General features: G+C 37.4%; 1 protein-coding gene across 1 annotated transcript in view; it reads left to right on the top strand.

Moving 5' to 3' along the window:
- The window catches only part of VWA3B (von Willebrand factor A domain containing 3B), a gene marked incomplete at its 5' end in the record, with an annotated part of 66,193 nt that overhangs the window by 35,867 nt on the left and 13,784 nt on the right, over nucleotides 1-16,542 (top strand). Inside the window, 8 exon segments of the mRNA XM_084279140.1 lie at nucleotides 650-777; nucleotides 2,317-2,495; nucleotides 3,135-3,272; nucleotides 4,347-4,386; nucleotides 4,505-4,661; nucleotides 8,989-9,107; nucleotides 13,112-13,162; nucleotides 14,792-15,011. Of these exon segments, the coding sequence (XP_084135266.1) occupies nucleotides 650-777; nucleotides 2,317-2,495; nucleotides 3,135-3,272; nucleotides 4,347-4,386; nucleotides 4,505-4,661; nucleotides 8,989-9,107; nucleotides 13,112-13,162; nucleotides 14,792-15,011 (1,032 nt within the window).

Raw genomic sequence — 16,542 nt, 5'->3', positions numbered from 1 at the left:
AGGCCAGAGTCTGTGTTGTCAGTCTCCAGAGTTCTGTCCCCGAGGGAGTGGTAAAGGGATCATCATTGGAATTCCTTCCCATTTCCACCTGAAGTCCACATCATACTCAGTTAGTTCAAATGTTTATTTAAACAGCATGGCTTTTACTTCTCATTTTATGGGGACAGTATGGGGTACAGCTGTGATCTGTAGAATGACAAGACAGCAGTTGTATGTATCTTGTACTGTATTTCATTTAATTGCATTTATTTATTTATTTATTTATTTATTTATTTGCTTGCTTGCTTACTTGAAATGTGGGGAGATACTGATCTCATTACATTACCTAGAAATATGGCTGTTCATATCTCAGTGGGTGACTGGCTTGTTAGGGAATGCTTCTCCTTTTCCTAACAAGAAAGAATAATTTGGAAGGCTGTATTGTCAAGCACATTTTAATCTTCTTTTCTATAAGCTTGTTCATACATACAGAAAATGAATAAAACTTTGATTTAGGAAACAGGCTACCTGAAAAAATACACAAAATGATTGAGCCGGTCCTAACTGAGTCATCATTCAGAATTATGATCAGAGCTTGCACAGTTTCAGGTCAGAAATGAAACATGTTTAGGAGTAATTGTAATAAAACACTTGATTTTCTTTTTGTTAGAGTGAAGACATACATCTTTTGAAAAGAGAGATTGAACAAGGAGAAAGAGACCTAGAAAAAGTGAAGACCTTTCATGCTGAATGTCTGATGATGGATTGTTATAATGGAGAAAATTATCCAGAGAATAAGTATATCCTCATACTGCTATTATGCTAATAATGCCTTTCTCCTTTTTCATTGTCTTGCATTTTTAACCTCTGACATTCTCCTCTTTTAACAAAGAAGCGTGGTTGGGTTGGGGTTTTTTTAAACAGTTACAGTAATGGAAAAGGAAAACTCAGAAAAATACAACAATAATGTAATGCCTGATTATTATCAATAAGTACATAAGGAGGTGAAAATATTTTTCTGTCTCCAGCACATGATAAAGATGCTCCTTCTGATTTAGAGACTTAATGAAAAATTATTGTCCTGTTAATGGAGCTGGCTTGGTACTTCATGATGAAATCACTACTCTTTAGGATATGCTGATTGAAACATAAATTACATACAAATGTGTTTGCTTAAAATATGACAAACACCATAAATGAAATTCAGCTTCTTTTCACATTTTATTTTACAATATGAATCTGTATGTTCATGACATATTTATCCTTTTAATCAAAAGATAAGTAATCTCATCATTAAAAATATTTTCATGTTCAAAGACTACCGAGCCACGGTGCAAAGGTTTCTTGCATGTCTGATTGTACAGGGTTTCTGTTTGGGGAGCAAAGCAAGCTCCAGCTTTGAATGTGAAGTTACTTGTAATCTGTATAGGAGCACAGCCTTAATAACACGAAGTTTGCCTTGTGCCTTTCTGATCTGTGCAGTAATAGTACAAAAGCAAAAAAAGTACATTAAAAATATAAACAGAGTTTCAAGACCAAAATCTATTAAAAGCAGCTAAAATAAAGGTAGGGACAGGAAGCTCCATCTGAACATGAGAAAAAACTTCACTTTGTGGGTGACAGAGCAGTGGAAGATGCTGCCCAGAGAGGTTGTGCAGTCTTCTCTGGAGATACTAAAAAATCTGCCTGGATGTGATCCTGTGCAACCTGCTCTAGATGATCCTGCTCTGTCAGGAGGGTTGGACTAAGTGAATTCCAGAGGACGCTTCCAAGCCCTACTCTTTTGTGAATCTGTGAGTCCAGATTAAAAATAAAGTGGAGAATGCTGTAGAATTATTTATATGTATGGAAGGGCAAGTAGGATGTCCAGTATAAAATATAGATGAGTTTTTATTTCAGAATTTGAGTATTTTATTTTTATTAATGCTGGGACATAGGTATTAGCATGTGTATATATGTAAGTGTCTGTATGTCAGTTATATTCATTGCTGATGGTAGGTTTTGAATCCCCCAGGATTCAAAGTGGCTATTACAGAGCATTCTTACCTTATTAAAAATATACAAGGGCGTTGCCTTAAAGGTAACGAACATCTTTTAAATAGACTAAGAAATTACTTTAAAACAGTTTAAATGGCTAAGAATGTTTTAACCTCCATAATCTTCTTTGAGCTCCCCTTTGAAATGCAGGCTAGGATAATAAAGAGAATATTTTGCACTGTTGGGAGCATTTGAAATGAGTATTTAAATTAACAGCAGTCTTCAGTTTAGTGTTACATATAGCAGTGATATATGCTCGAAGTACTTTCTTGCTTGTTTCTACTTTTTGTCACTTGCCAGCAGTAATCCCAAGCAGACACATGCTGTTTCTTCTGTGACTGAACACACTGAAGAGCTGAGTGGTACTCCTACCAGTAGGCCATGCTGTGCTTCAGAAGAGCCAGCGCTGACGCTCCATCAGCAAACCTGGCAAACCACTGCTGACAGTCCAGCCCGAAGGAGGAAAGCATTATATGCAGGTAAGTCTAAAATGAACTGTGTAGCTGTTAGCAGAATTTAGTCACCAACTTCAAAAAATCTGTTAAAAATAGCAAAAAGCATCCTTCATTGTAGGAACAAAGGAAGTCTTCATCTTCCTGAAATTCTAGCAAACGTGTGTTCATTTTTCATTTTCAGCCATCTTGCTCTTTTGACCCAAGCAGGCAGGCAAATATCTGATCATTTATGCTTCTTCACAAGCCCTGCAGAGAAAAGTTAATCATTATGACAGAATGTTTCAAAATCTCTGTAAACAGTTTTATTAACAGTAGATATTAAACCTTTATTTCTTTTCATTCTAAATAAGTACATCTTTGGCAAGAATGAAGAGCTCATCTGTTTCATTAGTTCCCCTTACTACACCTCTAACACTGTGTTTTCTCTTTGGAGTATTCCTTGTACCCAGTCTGAAACCAAGTTTACCCCGCTGATGTAGAAGAAACCTTCATCTTTGGGAAAGTACAAAGTACAAATTAGTGCTGAAGTAATTTTGTGTTTGAGGTTTTGTGTAGGAGTCCCTTAAAAATTGAGACTTGATACCAAATTGGAACTCAAAAATCCCAGGCATGTATTTGAGCACTAAGTCAGCTCTTCCTTTCTTTCCCTTTCAACACCTACAGAGCAAACAAAGACAAGTTTGCTGCGAATCCTGAGCCATAGTGTGAAACCTAGGGAAGAAAGCCCAGAGGAAGGAGTATCTCCTGAAAAAACAAGTTTTTCTGTCAAAAAGAGTGTGAAAGAAACAAACCTTTTCAAAGGCAAGTTGACAGAACAGGAAGCTCTGGGTGGGGCAGAAAATAACATTTCTTCTGCGGCAATTGTAATGGTGCCTCTGCAGACCTGCAGTACAAAGGACTGGAATGCAGCAGAGATGCAGAGAGCTGGACACAGAGGAGGGTATTGTAAGAAGGTCCTTACAGTTGCAGCCAGGCTCCTGGCAGTGCTCAAGCCATTCAGCTTGCAGCAGTTTAGTTATGTCTGCAGTATGCGGCAGCTGCGCCACGTTTATGCCTTAGGCTACTGAAAGGATATCGCAGTTGCTTCTTATCAACAGAATAAATAGATCTTGAGAATTGTTGATTGTGATACTGTAATTTGTAGTTATGTTCAGTGTTGAGGTTAAAGCTGAAAGTGGTGGTCCAAATTCCGGGGTACCAATGTAAAAGGAGGTAACTTTATGAATAGGCTTAGACTTGCAAAAAGCATGGTCTCTGGAACAGACACACATGGAGTGGCAAAAGTATTTCCAACAGGGTTTTGATATGCATCCAAATAGTTTGCATTTCTCTCAGTAATTTATGCAACTCTGAACCTTATAATGTGTCCTCTAAGTTGTTCTAAAACTTCATCTGTGATATTTCAATAATTTTGATTTTTTACATTGCAGCATCTTATTTTTAGTTCTTTATATCCCCGCTTCACAGATTTTCATCACAATACACCTTAAATTAGCCATCCCTGGCCATCTCACTACTGATAGTATCACATCTTGAATTGGGGAATAAACTGATTAATCTTGCTTTTTAGGTTATAAGAAATGAATACATACAAAGTTCAATTAAAAAAAAATCACCACCTATTTTAAAAATTTCCTCATTGATTAATTAGGGCTCATGAGGCATATAGTAGTGCCTTTACTACTGATCAAGCATCATGAAACACAGGAAACATAATTCTCATTGATTAATTTAGCAACTGAAATAAACAGTGTAGTCTGTGACACTGCCAGGAGGCTCAAATAAAAAATGATGCTGTTGTATGTCAGGTGGTTTATGTATGCTTTTCTGTGCACAAAACCTGTGAGGAACTGAAATACAAATGTTTGATCTTAGGTCCGAGAATGCAGAAAGCTGTGAAAACGACATCGGAAAGGTATGTGTGAGCATATATAGATACAGTGCAAAAACAGAGTTCATATTTTTCTTCAGTCCTGTCAGACTTCTCAATGTATTTCTACCCAGTGCTACATCTCACAGTTTCTCTTTTCTAGTTCTGTAGATATTTCTTCAGCCCTTTGGTTAAAGACTCATGGCTTGGTTGCTAGGCGACTCACCATCATGGATGCCTTAGCTCCTACAGCTGTCCCTCATGGTACCAAATACATCCCAGTTCTGGACAAGCATGTAGTTTCTAAAGTATTTGATGAGGTAAAACTCTTACGCTGCTTCAAAGCAAACACAAAATTGGTGCTGTTTTCAAAAGGATTTTTGAACGGATTTCTATAAATGTCGTAATTGCATTCTCTAGTGTTCATTGAAGATGGTTGCTGTGCACTAAATGTATAATGCATATCTGAATGTACATTCATACATCAGTAAGAAGATAAAACTGAGTTAATAGTATTTCTTGCAAACTTGTAAGTTTTACAGGTATGTCTTCTTTCACAGTTACCAGTTGATGGCAGTGTGCAGCCATCAGGTGCTCACTAATTTCTTGAGCGCTACAGCCTCTCCTGATAGATACTAACTCACTGGAGTATGTTTTAGGTCCATGAAGTCGTTTGGAAAACTCTGCAGGTGCACACTTTGCAGATTTGTGTATTCTCAAGGTTTACATGTGTCTGCTAGGACCTTTTGAAAAGCATGGTAATTCAGTAATTAAAACTTAATTCGGATTGGTGTAGGCAGTTATGAGATACTGGAAGTGAAAAATTCACCAAGTATCATGAAGCTCTAGGTGCTATTCCATTTGGAGGAAATCCATTTTGTGGCAATCCTGTGAATACATTGCAGGTAGTTTTAACTAATAAAAACTGTTTCTTTAAACAGTGCTCAAAGAAAAAACTAAAGAGCATCTGTTTGGGGTAAGCAAGGGGTTTGGAATTTTGTGACCTGCTCTAGGTGATCCTGTTCTGGCAAGGAGTTGGACTTTGAACTAGATGATCTTTTGAGGTCCCTTCCAACCTCTAACGTTCTGTGATTCTGTGATTCTGTGAATAGGATGTGAGATAGACCTTTGTAAAATATTTATTACAAACATACACATTTATACTCATTTTAAAGTTTTCATGTTTGTTTGTTTGTTAAATTTAGGAATGGGAAGTTTTGCTGTACTATGCAGATTGCAGAAGCCAAGCCAGATTCACTGTTTTAGTAAAAGCAAGTCAAAACCAAGATATTTAAGGATTATTTGAAGTGTGAGGTATTTTTTTGTGTGCATTAAAAAGATGGTTTGGCAAAAGCATTAAAAAAAGAGTATATTTTAACATTTCAGAGGTAAAACCGACATTTTAAAAAAATCAGATATTCAATAATTACAAAATTGTACAAAGCAGTCTACTGTAAGTGAAATGTGAAAAAAAAAGCCATTGTGACTTTCACGTTACTCTTACAACTGATTTCTGAGCAGTCACTTCTTTTCCCGTCTTCTTTATACACCAAGTAGAGTTCTTTCTGCCATGTTTCTAAATGATAACTCCTTCACATCCTTTCCAGGCAGCCCTGAGCTTCATTTGAACTATTGCTCTTTCCAAGAACAACAGTCTGTAGAACATAATGGGCTTTCAAAAAAGTCAAAGCTATGATTCAGCCAGTGATACTGAGATTTTTTAATGATAGTTCATGGGAGCTTATGGTAGTCTACTTCAGGGCTGAATACAGTTCAGTGTTCTTGTAATGAACAGCTGCTGTGCAGAATCTAAACAGTGATCCATGGGGATCCCTTAGAGTCAGGGATATAAATACAAAATAATATATCATTTTTACTACTTTTTGCACCTACTAATCCCCACTAGTTGTATGGAGACACTCAGTTTCTCAGGCAGTGGAGAATTATTGATCTATGTGTAGAAGCATGGATTTTTTTCTGGATCTGAAGCAGGGTAGAGAAAGGAAAAAGAAGTTTAAGGCTTGCCCATGAGGTTGAAACAGTACAATTGCTGAGATATGGAACCTATTCTCCCTCAAGCCTCAAGCCAGCATATCAAGGAAAAGCAGAAAATATTTTCTGGGACTAGAAATAGAGCTTGAATAGGAAATGTTACAGGTTGATTAAGAATCTTGATTATTCCAGTACTTTGTAAGACTTCATTGAAGATAATAAATGTACAGGCATTTTTGCATTCTTCCTTTTGAGATTTTAGTTTTCTTAGTGTGGAATGCAGACATCCTTGTTTGCTTTTCTGGGGACAGTATAAGTTTTATTTTCAGTCTTTGCTAGCCGTGATGACGGAGTAACTATGAGCAGTTTTCTTACCTTGGAGATGCAGCAAGTAAAGTGTTTCCATGACAACTGTTCATTAACAAGAGTTTGACCTGTTGTTTTCAGTTCTATGTGACCAGCCAGTTTCACCTGAGATATTTCAAAGAGGTTAATTCATTAAACTACCCATCAAATTCATATCCAGAAAAAAAATTAAATGGTATTGGGGGTTGTCTAAATTATGCTGTGGTAGTTCTGGAACAAACCTTCCCTATAACAAACCTACTTCCTGAGTATCTGCTGCAGATGGTGCCACCTTAAGTACAGCATTGCAGCTCATGGAGTTTCGACCCCACACTTTGCTCAGAAGTGTCAAGTTCAGATTTAGCCAATCAAAACATCTTGTTATGTCTAAAACAAGAAAGGTTTTTCTAGGGTTACTGTGCTTTGGTTTTGTCTTTAAAAGTATGAAATTTTGGGTTTGAATTAAAAGCTCTTTGAAACAAGTGAGTTCTTTTGATATGAAAGTTTAAGTATTCAATTTAGCAAAATGACAAAACATTTTGGCACTAAAAAAACTTCCCTGTGATTTCTTTCAGCTGTATCTGTCAAATTTCACTTGACTTTATGAGCAGTTTTCATTGCTCTCAAAATATGCGTAGTAATTCAAGTTTACTGTTTGCTAAGAACACATTCCATTCTGGTTTTCTTCTTCAGTACTTTAATAATGTGTTTATGTTTGTCTGCTCCTCATATTCAATTCAAAGTGGTTTATAAACTTTATCAAATATTAATTTTGCAAATGATGCTGCTTGTGTCTGGAGTCAGTCTGGGAATGTGTAAGGGAATGAAGGAGAGGTAGGAGCCCTGCTGAACTTTTATAAACTTTGAGTAACATAGCAGACAACAACCATGGCAGTATGGAGATGGAAGATGGGTAGACTCGGTTTGTTGTCTCTCAGCTTTCAAACTCCACCTGGAATTGACAGGTAGCCAGTTATCATGGCTCAGTTCTGGGCAGAGATTTACCTCATTTGTCTCTGGCAAGATACTTCACTGACATGTTCCCATTAACTTCAGCTTCTAAGTGATCTTAAGATTAATTTAATATGAGTATCTTTGATGTGGTCTGGCACTGATGTGGCACAGATTTATTAATCAGAGAGAAGGCATCCTCAGAAAGAGGACAATATAAAGTCACACCACTACTCCTAAAAAAACCGGTCAGTAACTTGGAATCCAGCTAGGCTGTGATGATTCAAACACAAACAAAACTTCACTGAAAAATGTTCTCAATTAAAGAAGTCTTTTTATTGTTCTGTTTTCTGATTGCTTGCCTTATTTCCCCAACAGGGGTTTTAATTTTATTTAAATTGAACCTCATCCATCTTTTTGTCATCTATATCCGATGCCAGACAGGCACTTGTAGAAGCTTCCCACTCAACCATATGTACTGAAGATGGGTTTTGGGAAAGTAACATCTCTCCATTTCTTTCTTGGATTTTTTCTCTTTTTAATTACCATCAGGACACTCATCTGTAAATTAGCTTGGTGAACTTTGAACTGAGAGATGGGAAGGCATCTTTCCTCCTCTCTGTCGTCCTTTTCTACACTTTTCTCTGCCATTTGAAGATCTACTTTTAAATTTATGACTTTCTATTTTATAATGAAGTTGACTTATGTAGATGTATTGTGAGATTTGAAAGGTATTGGAGTTCCTGATTCTGACCAGCCTGCTTAGGTTCCTAAGTGTTGCTGTGTTTAGTTAACACTAATCTTAGTGAGCAATATCCACCTTGTTCACTCTTTGTGATCAGTGTGGTGGTGAAAATGTCTCTCTCCACCTTTAGTATTCTATTTCCTCAGAAAATATGGTCTTCCAGAGTAAAAGTATTAAATACACCTAAATAGGTAATTATCACACCTGTATGCTAGAATTAGATGCTAATAAGTGTAAGAGTATTGTTTTAAAGCAATACAATCTGGTATATGGTCATGATCTAGACATTTTTGTCTCCCTTCTGACCTACCCTTCCATTGTTAGAGTGGCTTTTTGACAATACTGATTTAGTTAGAATTAACTAGTAGTTAGGAATCTTAATTTGTAACATTTGTATAAAGGGGTTGTATCATTTCAGAAGATTTTATGAAGTCGCTGGAAAATATGTCTTAATTCTGACATTTCTTTGGGGTGCTCAGGTCTCTCTTTCTGCAGCCTTCCAGTGTTCCTTCTGTCTGTTCTGATTCTTGGACATGGACTCATGGGCTTTTGGGTATTCTGGTGGAGGGAAAGCTGTGTGATAAATGAAGTCTTTGTCCTTTATTGCATGATAGATGTTACCATTGGCCCACATTAGCAGCGACAAGAAGCGGATCACACTAATTAATCCTCAGGCAGTGAATCTTGATGCCTATAAAAAGAAGCTGGAACAAGCAATTAAATCCTATGAAAGGCAAGTCTGCTCATCAGAAATGTATTATGTTTGCAGTCTAATTTCAGATTTTTTCTTATGTAGTGAGTATTCACTCACACATTCCTGGCCTAATAGTGGTAAGTCTGCACACTGACACACTTTAATCCACCATCAGTCTGCAGGATATATTCTTCAAAAAAATGTTCAGAATGAAAAAATAGATAATAAGCAAGGAGATAATGAATAACATGTTGCTCATGTTATGTTTGTTCAATGACAAATAACGAGCATAAACCTGAAAGCAATCTTCCCTGGGCAGGAATCCCCCCTAAACATATGGTAGCAGCCAGACATGTTACTTAAAATTAAACTTCTAAATCCATAGACTGACTTTTAAATTAGTGGCTTCCTTTTTGTTGCCAGCTCCCAAGCACCTGACTATGGATGCAGAAGTGTAACGGAGGCACCTGTAAGATGCTGATGATTTTAATTTTTTTTTTTGAGAAAGATATGCATTGTACTTACTAACTAAGTGTTGGTAAAAGTACACCAGAAGTAAAAAGGACAATGATATTACATCTCAACTATTTATTTCCTTGGTCTAGCTTTGTGCATTTTTTTAAAGTAATGCAATTATTTTACTACTAATGTCATTCAGTAACCTTATGAGAACTTTGACTAGAATTATTTTAATAAATGAGATATCTTTTCAGTCTGTATTGTAATAAAAATTACAGATGTAATTATTTTATACGACCAGGTACAGGTAAGAATTAAGGAGCCATCTAATATGGGTAACACTATTGTGGGTGTTTACTGTAGGCCACCTGTTCACGAAGAGGAAGCTGATGAGGCCTTCTATAGACAGCTGGAAATAGCCTCATGATCTCAGGCTCTGGTCCTCATGGGGGACTTCCATAACCCTGATATTTGCTGGAAAGGCAACCCACCCAGGCATGCACAGTCCAGGAGGTTCCTGCAGATCACTGTTGATAACTTTTTGACACGGGTGGTAGAGGAGCCCATGAGGAGAGGTGTGCTGGTGGACCTTGTACTAACAAGCAAAGAAGGATTGGTTGGGGTTGTGAAGGTTGGGGGAAGCCTTGACTGCACTGACCATGAGGCTGTGGAGTTCAGGATCCTGTGTGAAAGGAGCAGGGCACCAAGTAGGATTACAGCCCCAGAGTCCAGGAGAGCTAACTTTGGCCTCTTTTGAAGAGGAGCTTGGGAGAATCACATAGGTTAAGGCTCTAGAAGAGAGGAGGGTCCAAGAAAGCTTGTCAGTATTCAAGCACCACTGTCTTCAACGTCATAATCTGTGCATCGTGAAGAGTAAGAAGTCAAGTCAAAGGTGGAAGGAGACCTGCATGGATAAGCAAGGGGTTCCTGGAAAAACTCAAATGGAAGAAGGAAATTCATTGAATGTGGAAGAAGAAACTGGCCACTTGGGAGGAATATAAGGATGTAGTCAGAGAATGTAGGGATGCAGCAAGGAAGGCTAAGGCCCACTTGAGATTAAATCAGACAAGGGATGTCAAGGACAACAGGAAGGGTTTTTTCAAATACAACAGCAAAAAGAAGACTAGGAAAAATGTGGGCCTGCTGCTGAATGAGGTGGGTACTTTGGTGATGGAAGATACAGAAGAGTTACTGAATGCCTTCTTTGCTTCAGTCTTTACTGCTAAGGCTGGCCCTCAGGAAACCCAGACCCTGGAGGTAGGAGAGGAAGTCTGGAGAAAGGAAGACCTTCTCTTGATTGAGGAGGATTGGGTTAGAGATCATTTAAGCAAACTCAGCAACCATAAATCCATAGGCCCTGATAGGATGCACACACAAGAGCTCAGCGGGATGGCAGATGTTACAGCTGTGTCACTCTCCATCATATTTGAAAGGTCATGTGAAACAGGAGAGGTGCCTGAGGACTGGAGGAAAGCCAATGTCCCTCTGGTCTTCAAAAAGGGCAAGAGCATGGGCTTGGACTAGATGGTCTCCAGAGGTCTCTTCCAACTCCTATGGTTCTGTGATTCTGTGACCAAAAAAACCTTGACAGCAAGTGTTCAGTCTTTGTTTTGTTCCCTCTATGACCATACCAGTTCTTTGTAAAGCATGTAATAGCTCTCTTTTTCATTCCCATTTCCTATTTCTAAATGTATCCATCTTTTGTGGTAAAACTCAAGAATGATGGCTTGCAAATGCTACTTGCTGTGTCTAATACTAATGGAATTCAGTGGAGAAAAATCTATTGGTTTTGTGTGCTCTGTCACTGAGACAATACTGTTATTATCAGGCTGATGAAGGACTCATAGAAATCTGGATTTGTCACTCATTTTGATAGAAGGTTCAAGCAGTATATTTTTGATGATGACTTCTTAAAAACGGTCGGGTTTTTCATTGCTGTGCCACACCATTGAATATTTTATTTACTGACTTCAATTTTGAGGGAAGGGAAAGTGTTTTCTGGTTAAACCCTGATGGTCTTCCACTGACAGCATTTTCATAATCTCCTTGACTGGGTGTATGGTTTACCTACAGGGGCCAATGATGTGGTGTATTTACAGCAGGGGGACTGAGTTCCCTACTTCTGTGTAAAAGATGTATAGAAGAGAGGTCTGTCTGAAGGTCCTTATAATTGACAGTGTAAAAACAGGAGTTCTCATTCGTTTTCCTCTACATGTGAAACAGCAACCCAGTCAAATTTATTTTGCTCTGAATGCCACAATACTTCTCTAGTAATTGAATTTTGCAAAGGCTGCACTTCAGCTTTGTGAATAGTGATTGGTCACAAATCTATTCTGACATCTTTAGATGAGAAAATACATCAGAGCTGCAGGTTTGGAGACCAGAAGCAAGTATGGCAATATTTCCCCATACACAGATTGACCTTATCATCAGATTTAGAGGGAGAAAAGTGGCAAGGGCAGAGATTGTGTGCTCTGACAAAGAGAATATCCAATATTGAAGGAGAAAAACAGGGGAAGCCTCAAAATATGTGTGATCTTGTATAGCCAGAGGCTTTTACAAATGAGTTAGTTATGAGAGTGCACATTTAGAAGTATGAAATAGGCAGCGGAGCATGCTGAGACTGCAGATTGTGAATGAACTAAGTAATTTACATTCTAAAAATGCTGGGGTTTGGTTTCTAGTAGATAAAATGAATCATCCAGAAATTCATATTAAAAATCTGGTGTTAATGAGCTTTTTTGTACGTGCACCAGTAACTCTGGCAAGACTGTTGAAAGCATAATGATTATAACCCAAATTTTTCCTAACAATGATTTTTTCTTTGTTTTTCTAAAGGAAGTTTGGAAATTTTTCTAGGATTACAGCAATTAGGAACATCGGTAGCGGTTTATTTCTATAATATGACATGAAGTAATTGAGTGATGGCTTAATTGTTTGAGATGTTAATAGAGAAAACTGTAAGTTAGATCACCTAATAGAAGTGTATGATTTATGTCTAAAAAATCCAAAAGCAGGCACTTCAGTGGTGCTTTTAAAAGCTCTCAGAACTGCATTGCTTTGTGATAATCACTTCTGGTTTCCTATCAGTAATTTTTCCTCATAGCCAGAGTTTAATCAAGTAGAAACCTGAATGGCAGAACTGATGGGTTATCTTAGCAGAACAAAAGAATAATAAAATAGCACTGCTCTCCATGTGTCTTCTGGCTGCAGTTTTCTGAAACTTGGAGGATCTGGCTTAGCTTAGCTGGCATTTAATCAGTTTTGTTATTTGATTTAGCTTGCTGGTGCTGAAGTGACCCATCCATAGAAAATCTTGTCAGGAAGCAGCAGTAATTGCCATTAATCGTTGTATGACCCTGAAATAGTCTTGTTGTTACTTGATGGAAAATGCTGTTTTCCCATCTTCTTTTGCAGCTCGATAATTTCATAGCTGAATGATAAGGATACAGTCTGATGATACAGTGCTCTTGGAATACAAATCAGTGCAGATATCTTAAGAAACCGTTTATTTCCTAGTTTTGGGATGATCAGATGCACAAGGAACTGCATTTCCTCAAAACCTCCTTTGCTTTCTTTAATAGGCGCCTGAACTTCGTTGTTTGGAGAGTGCTGCCTCAGGAGGAAAGAGACAAGTAAGCTGTCGCCTTTTGGTTTTCTCACTTACCTTTAAAGGATGGTCATAAATATTTGATGCTTTTTATGAGTATTACTGTAACCAACTGTTTTTCTTTTCAAATATTTCATAGCTATACCTTACTTCCAAAAATGTGTATGTGATTTGGAGTAGTATTAAATCACAGACCTCCTTCTTGCAGTGCTGATTATTTATAAAGGAAATCTGCTCATTGTGTTTGAATGGTGCTGGTCTATTCTTAACCAGTGTCAAGTGGCAGGGCCTTGGGGGGCAGTATGTCATTGCTTTTGGCATCAAGGTAAATCTCACATCTGCTAAAGAGGACTTCAGTGGCTGGTTTGTAAAGGTATAATAAACACTTTTACAGTGTGTGCTGGAACCTTAAATCACACTGGAAGTTTGTAATTCTTTAACTAGCCTGTTTCTATACATTGATTTTATAAACTAGCGACTGTATAACAGAACTGACATCAGTGCAGTTAAGTGTCTGTTTACTTCAGAGAATAAAGTGAAGATCAATTAATGAAAAATAAAGTGGTGTGAAATATTCAAGGCAGAAAAACAGGGATAAAAAGTAGAATGATTTTAAGAAGACAAGCTAATGAGCAAAAACTACACAGTTCTACCATCAATAAGGAGAACTTAAACCCCTCTCTGGAGCAGAGGGGAAATGACAGCTGTTAAACAAAAAGAACAGCATATAATTAAAAAAAAAAAGGGAAATAGATGTCTGTTGATAGACAATGACTTATAAAGTGGTATCCAAGATATTTTATGGATAGCTATGTAAATTAGGAAGAAAAAAGTCCTAGCAGTTGTACAGTCTGTTGCTAGAGGGACATATTAAAATTGTTCATATTTGTGCATTGAAATGGAAATATTTGATCTATTTCTTTTCTGAATTTGCGATTTATGGGATCACATCTGCATGTTAAAAACAGATAACAGCATCCTTTCAAAATCATTGTAACCTGAAGGGAGAGGATAATGAAGTCCACTAACTTGGTCACAGGACTCCTGAAAGAATTGGTTGAGGAGTTCTTTGGTTCGCTAGTATGTATTAAAAGGCTATCTGACATACTAGGGAAATTTGGTGTTACTAGAGAAGTGGTAATGTTGTGCTTGTGTTCAAAATGGCTGAGACATCCAACTCAGGAGATAAGTTACCTTGATATTGATTATAGATGAATAATTGACTCAACAAAATCAAGGTAAGTAACCAGTATAAGGTTAAGTAAGTATAAGCTAAGTATACCAGTCAGTATAATTTCAATACAAAGTGGTTCCTAGAAGAGAAGGGAGATGAGCAGTGCAAAAGAGCAGGGCAATGTGGAAGGCATCAACATGGTTGTATATGTTGTCTTTATTAATAATGTCTCACATATTTTAGAACATCTAAAATGGCACCAGATAGCTAGTCTCAGCCCAGCGACTTGAATTGCTGCCTTTCTGTGTGACTTAACACAGTGGTAACTGGATGAAACACAAGAACTTGTGGTGTACAGAAGATAGGTTGGATTAATCAGATGGCTTATTCTGCTTTTAAGCTTTGGGATTCTATTTGCAAAGTACTGCCAAAATGAAAACTTTTCCTACTTGTGATTAATTTATTAATTTTTTTTTTAAGATTTAAAGAGGATGGGCCAGTCCAATATATGCAGCATAAAGAAGCTTTGCTGGAGGCTCTAGAGAATTTGGGATGGCCAATTTCCTATGAAGATGTAATGCTGTTAGAAGATGAAATACTGGCAGCATCAACATATATGCAACAAGCCTCTGACCTTCAGGAAGCTGTCAGAAAGGAAACTGAGAAAAGCTCAGAATCAAACATAAGTGACAATAAAAAGGTAATAGCTATTCTAGATATTCCTCTTCAGTATGTGCTTCTGCAATAATTTTGTTCTGTGATAATAGCTGATAAATTAGGTGCTTAGTATGATGCCATTATATGAATGGGTAGAGGAAAGAAGGTAGTTAAATAGAGAGCAAGCTTTCAATGAGGTTTTGGAAGTACCAGGGAAGCAGAAGTTCTGGAGCTGAGAGTGCCACAGAAATTGATCCTCAGAGAAACAAATCTGAGCAAAGTATCCTTTGCAATGACAGCAGAGGTATATATGGAGGAAGGGAAAGAAGAGGTAGATGAAAGGCAAGATTTTTGTCTGGTTTAGTGTCTGGGAAATGGGACTAAGAGGTCTTGTAGTGTTGGAGCAATTCACTGTAATCTTCTGTGGTATCTTTCTTCTAAGAGGAAAGATTAAGAGAAGGGATGGGGTTCAGCTTCCTATTTGGACACTGAAATGTAGCTGTCTGTGAAAAGGCAGGCATACATGAACTGATGTCTGATCTCACAGTGTTGTGAATAGAGCCCTAGTTGGCAGTGACATCTGGACAGCTGTTTAGCTCATCCTGAACTGTATGCCTACTGCTGGCAAGCCAGAGTGCTCCCTCCATTCCATTAATACATTAGCAGAAGTGCTCAGCTACCCTGAAACTGCGGTTTGAGATTTTTGATTGATATATATATATATTCCCCCAGATGAACTGCTGATTTTACCTGGAATGCTATTAGAGATTCAATGAAATGAAATGCTTATGAAAATACATGAAGCAAGAAGTCTAAAAATAAGGTATTTTAGGCTGCCCTATTGGAAGAGAGAATATACTTTTTCATTTTAGCTTTTTCTGTGGTGATACATATGTTCAGAAAACATCTTAGGTTACAAAGTTAGATTCTTCTGTTATTATTTTCACTCTTTCAGAGCATTCTTGAAAATGGATTCTACCTTAATGGTTTTATCTTCAAGTTAAGAGTATGAATTCTCAGGGAAAAGAAGAAGAGACTTCTTTAAGTTCTGAAAAGCAATTTAACCTTTCCCAGTGAAAAGAATTCTGTAGACACTGTTGACGCTTTAAAATTCAGAGTACTTACCACTGAAAAAACTACCCAAATATTTCTCTTACTAGGTTTCAAGTTTTTTTCATCTAATAGATTCATCAAAGAAAACGCTTCACTGGGAGTGATGCTGCCTCTGCAGAACTACTTCCTTGGTGCAGTTGTACTGTGGCAATACTAGAACAAGCTCTCAATGGAATTAATGGGAAAGAAAATATCCTCTCAGACCTCTAAGTTCTAATAGAGGATAATTCACATAGAGAATTCATTGTAAATCTCATATATTACTATATTCCTTCCCTTTTTCATTGTTTTGTGTCACTGAGTGAGAGAAACAACTCTTTGAATGAACTTGAAGGTGTGGTTAGCAGGATCACCTTCAGTTTTCTGCAGTGTTGGAGAATTTGCTCCACTAAGAATGTACATTTGAAAACATTGTAATGCCTTCAAAAAACAGATGATCTTGACTCATTTTGTATTATATT

Source organism: Gallinula chloropus (assembly GCF_964237585.1).
Source record: "Gallinula chloropus genome assembly, chromosome: 1".
NCBI classification, from domain to species: domain Eukaryota; kingdom Metazoa; phylum Chordata; class Aves; order Gruiformes; family Rallidae; genus Gallinula; species Gallinula chloropus.
The sequence above is the reverse complement of the archived record's forward strand: the minus strand, read 5'-3'. Positions and strand labels throughout refer to the sequence as shown.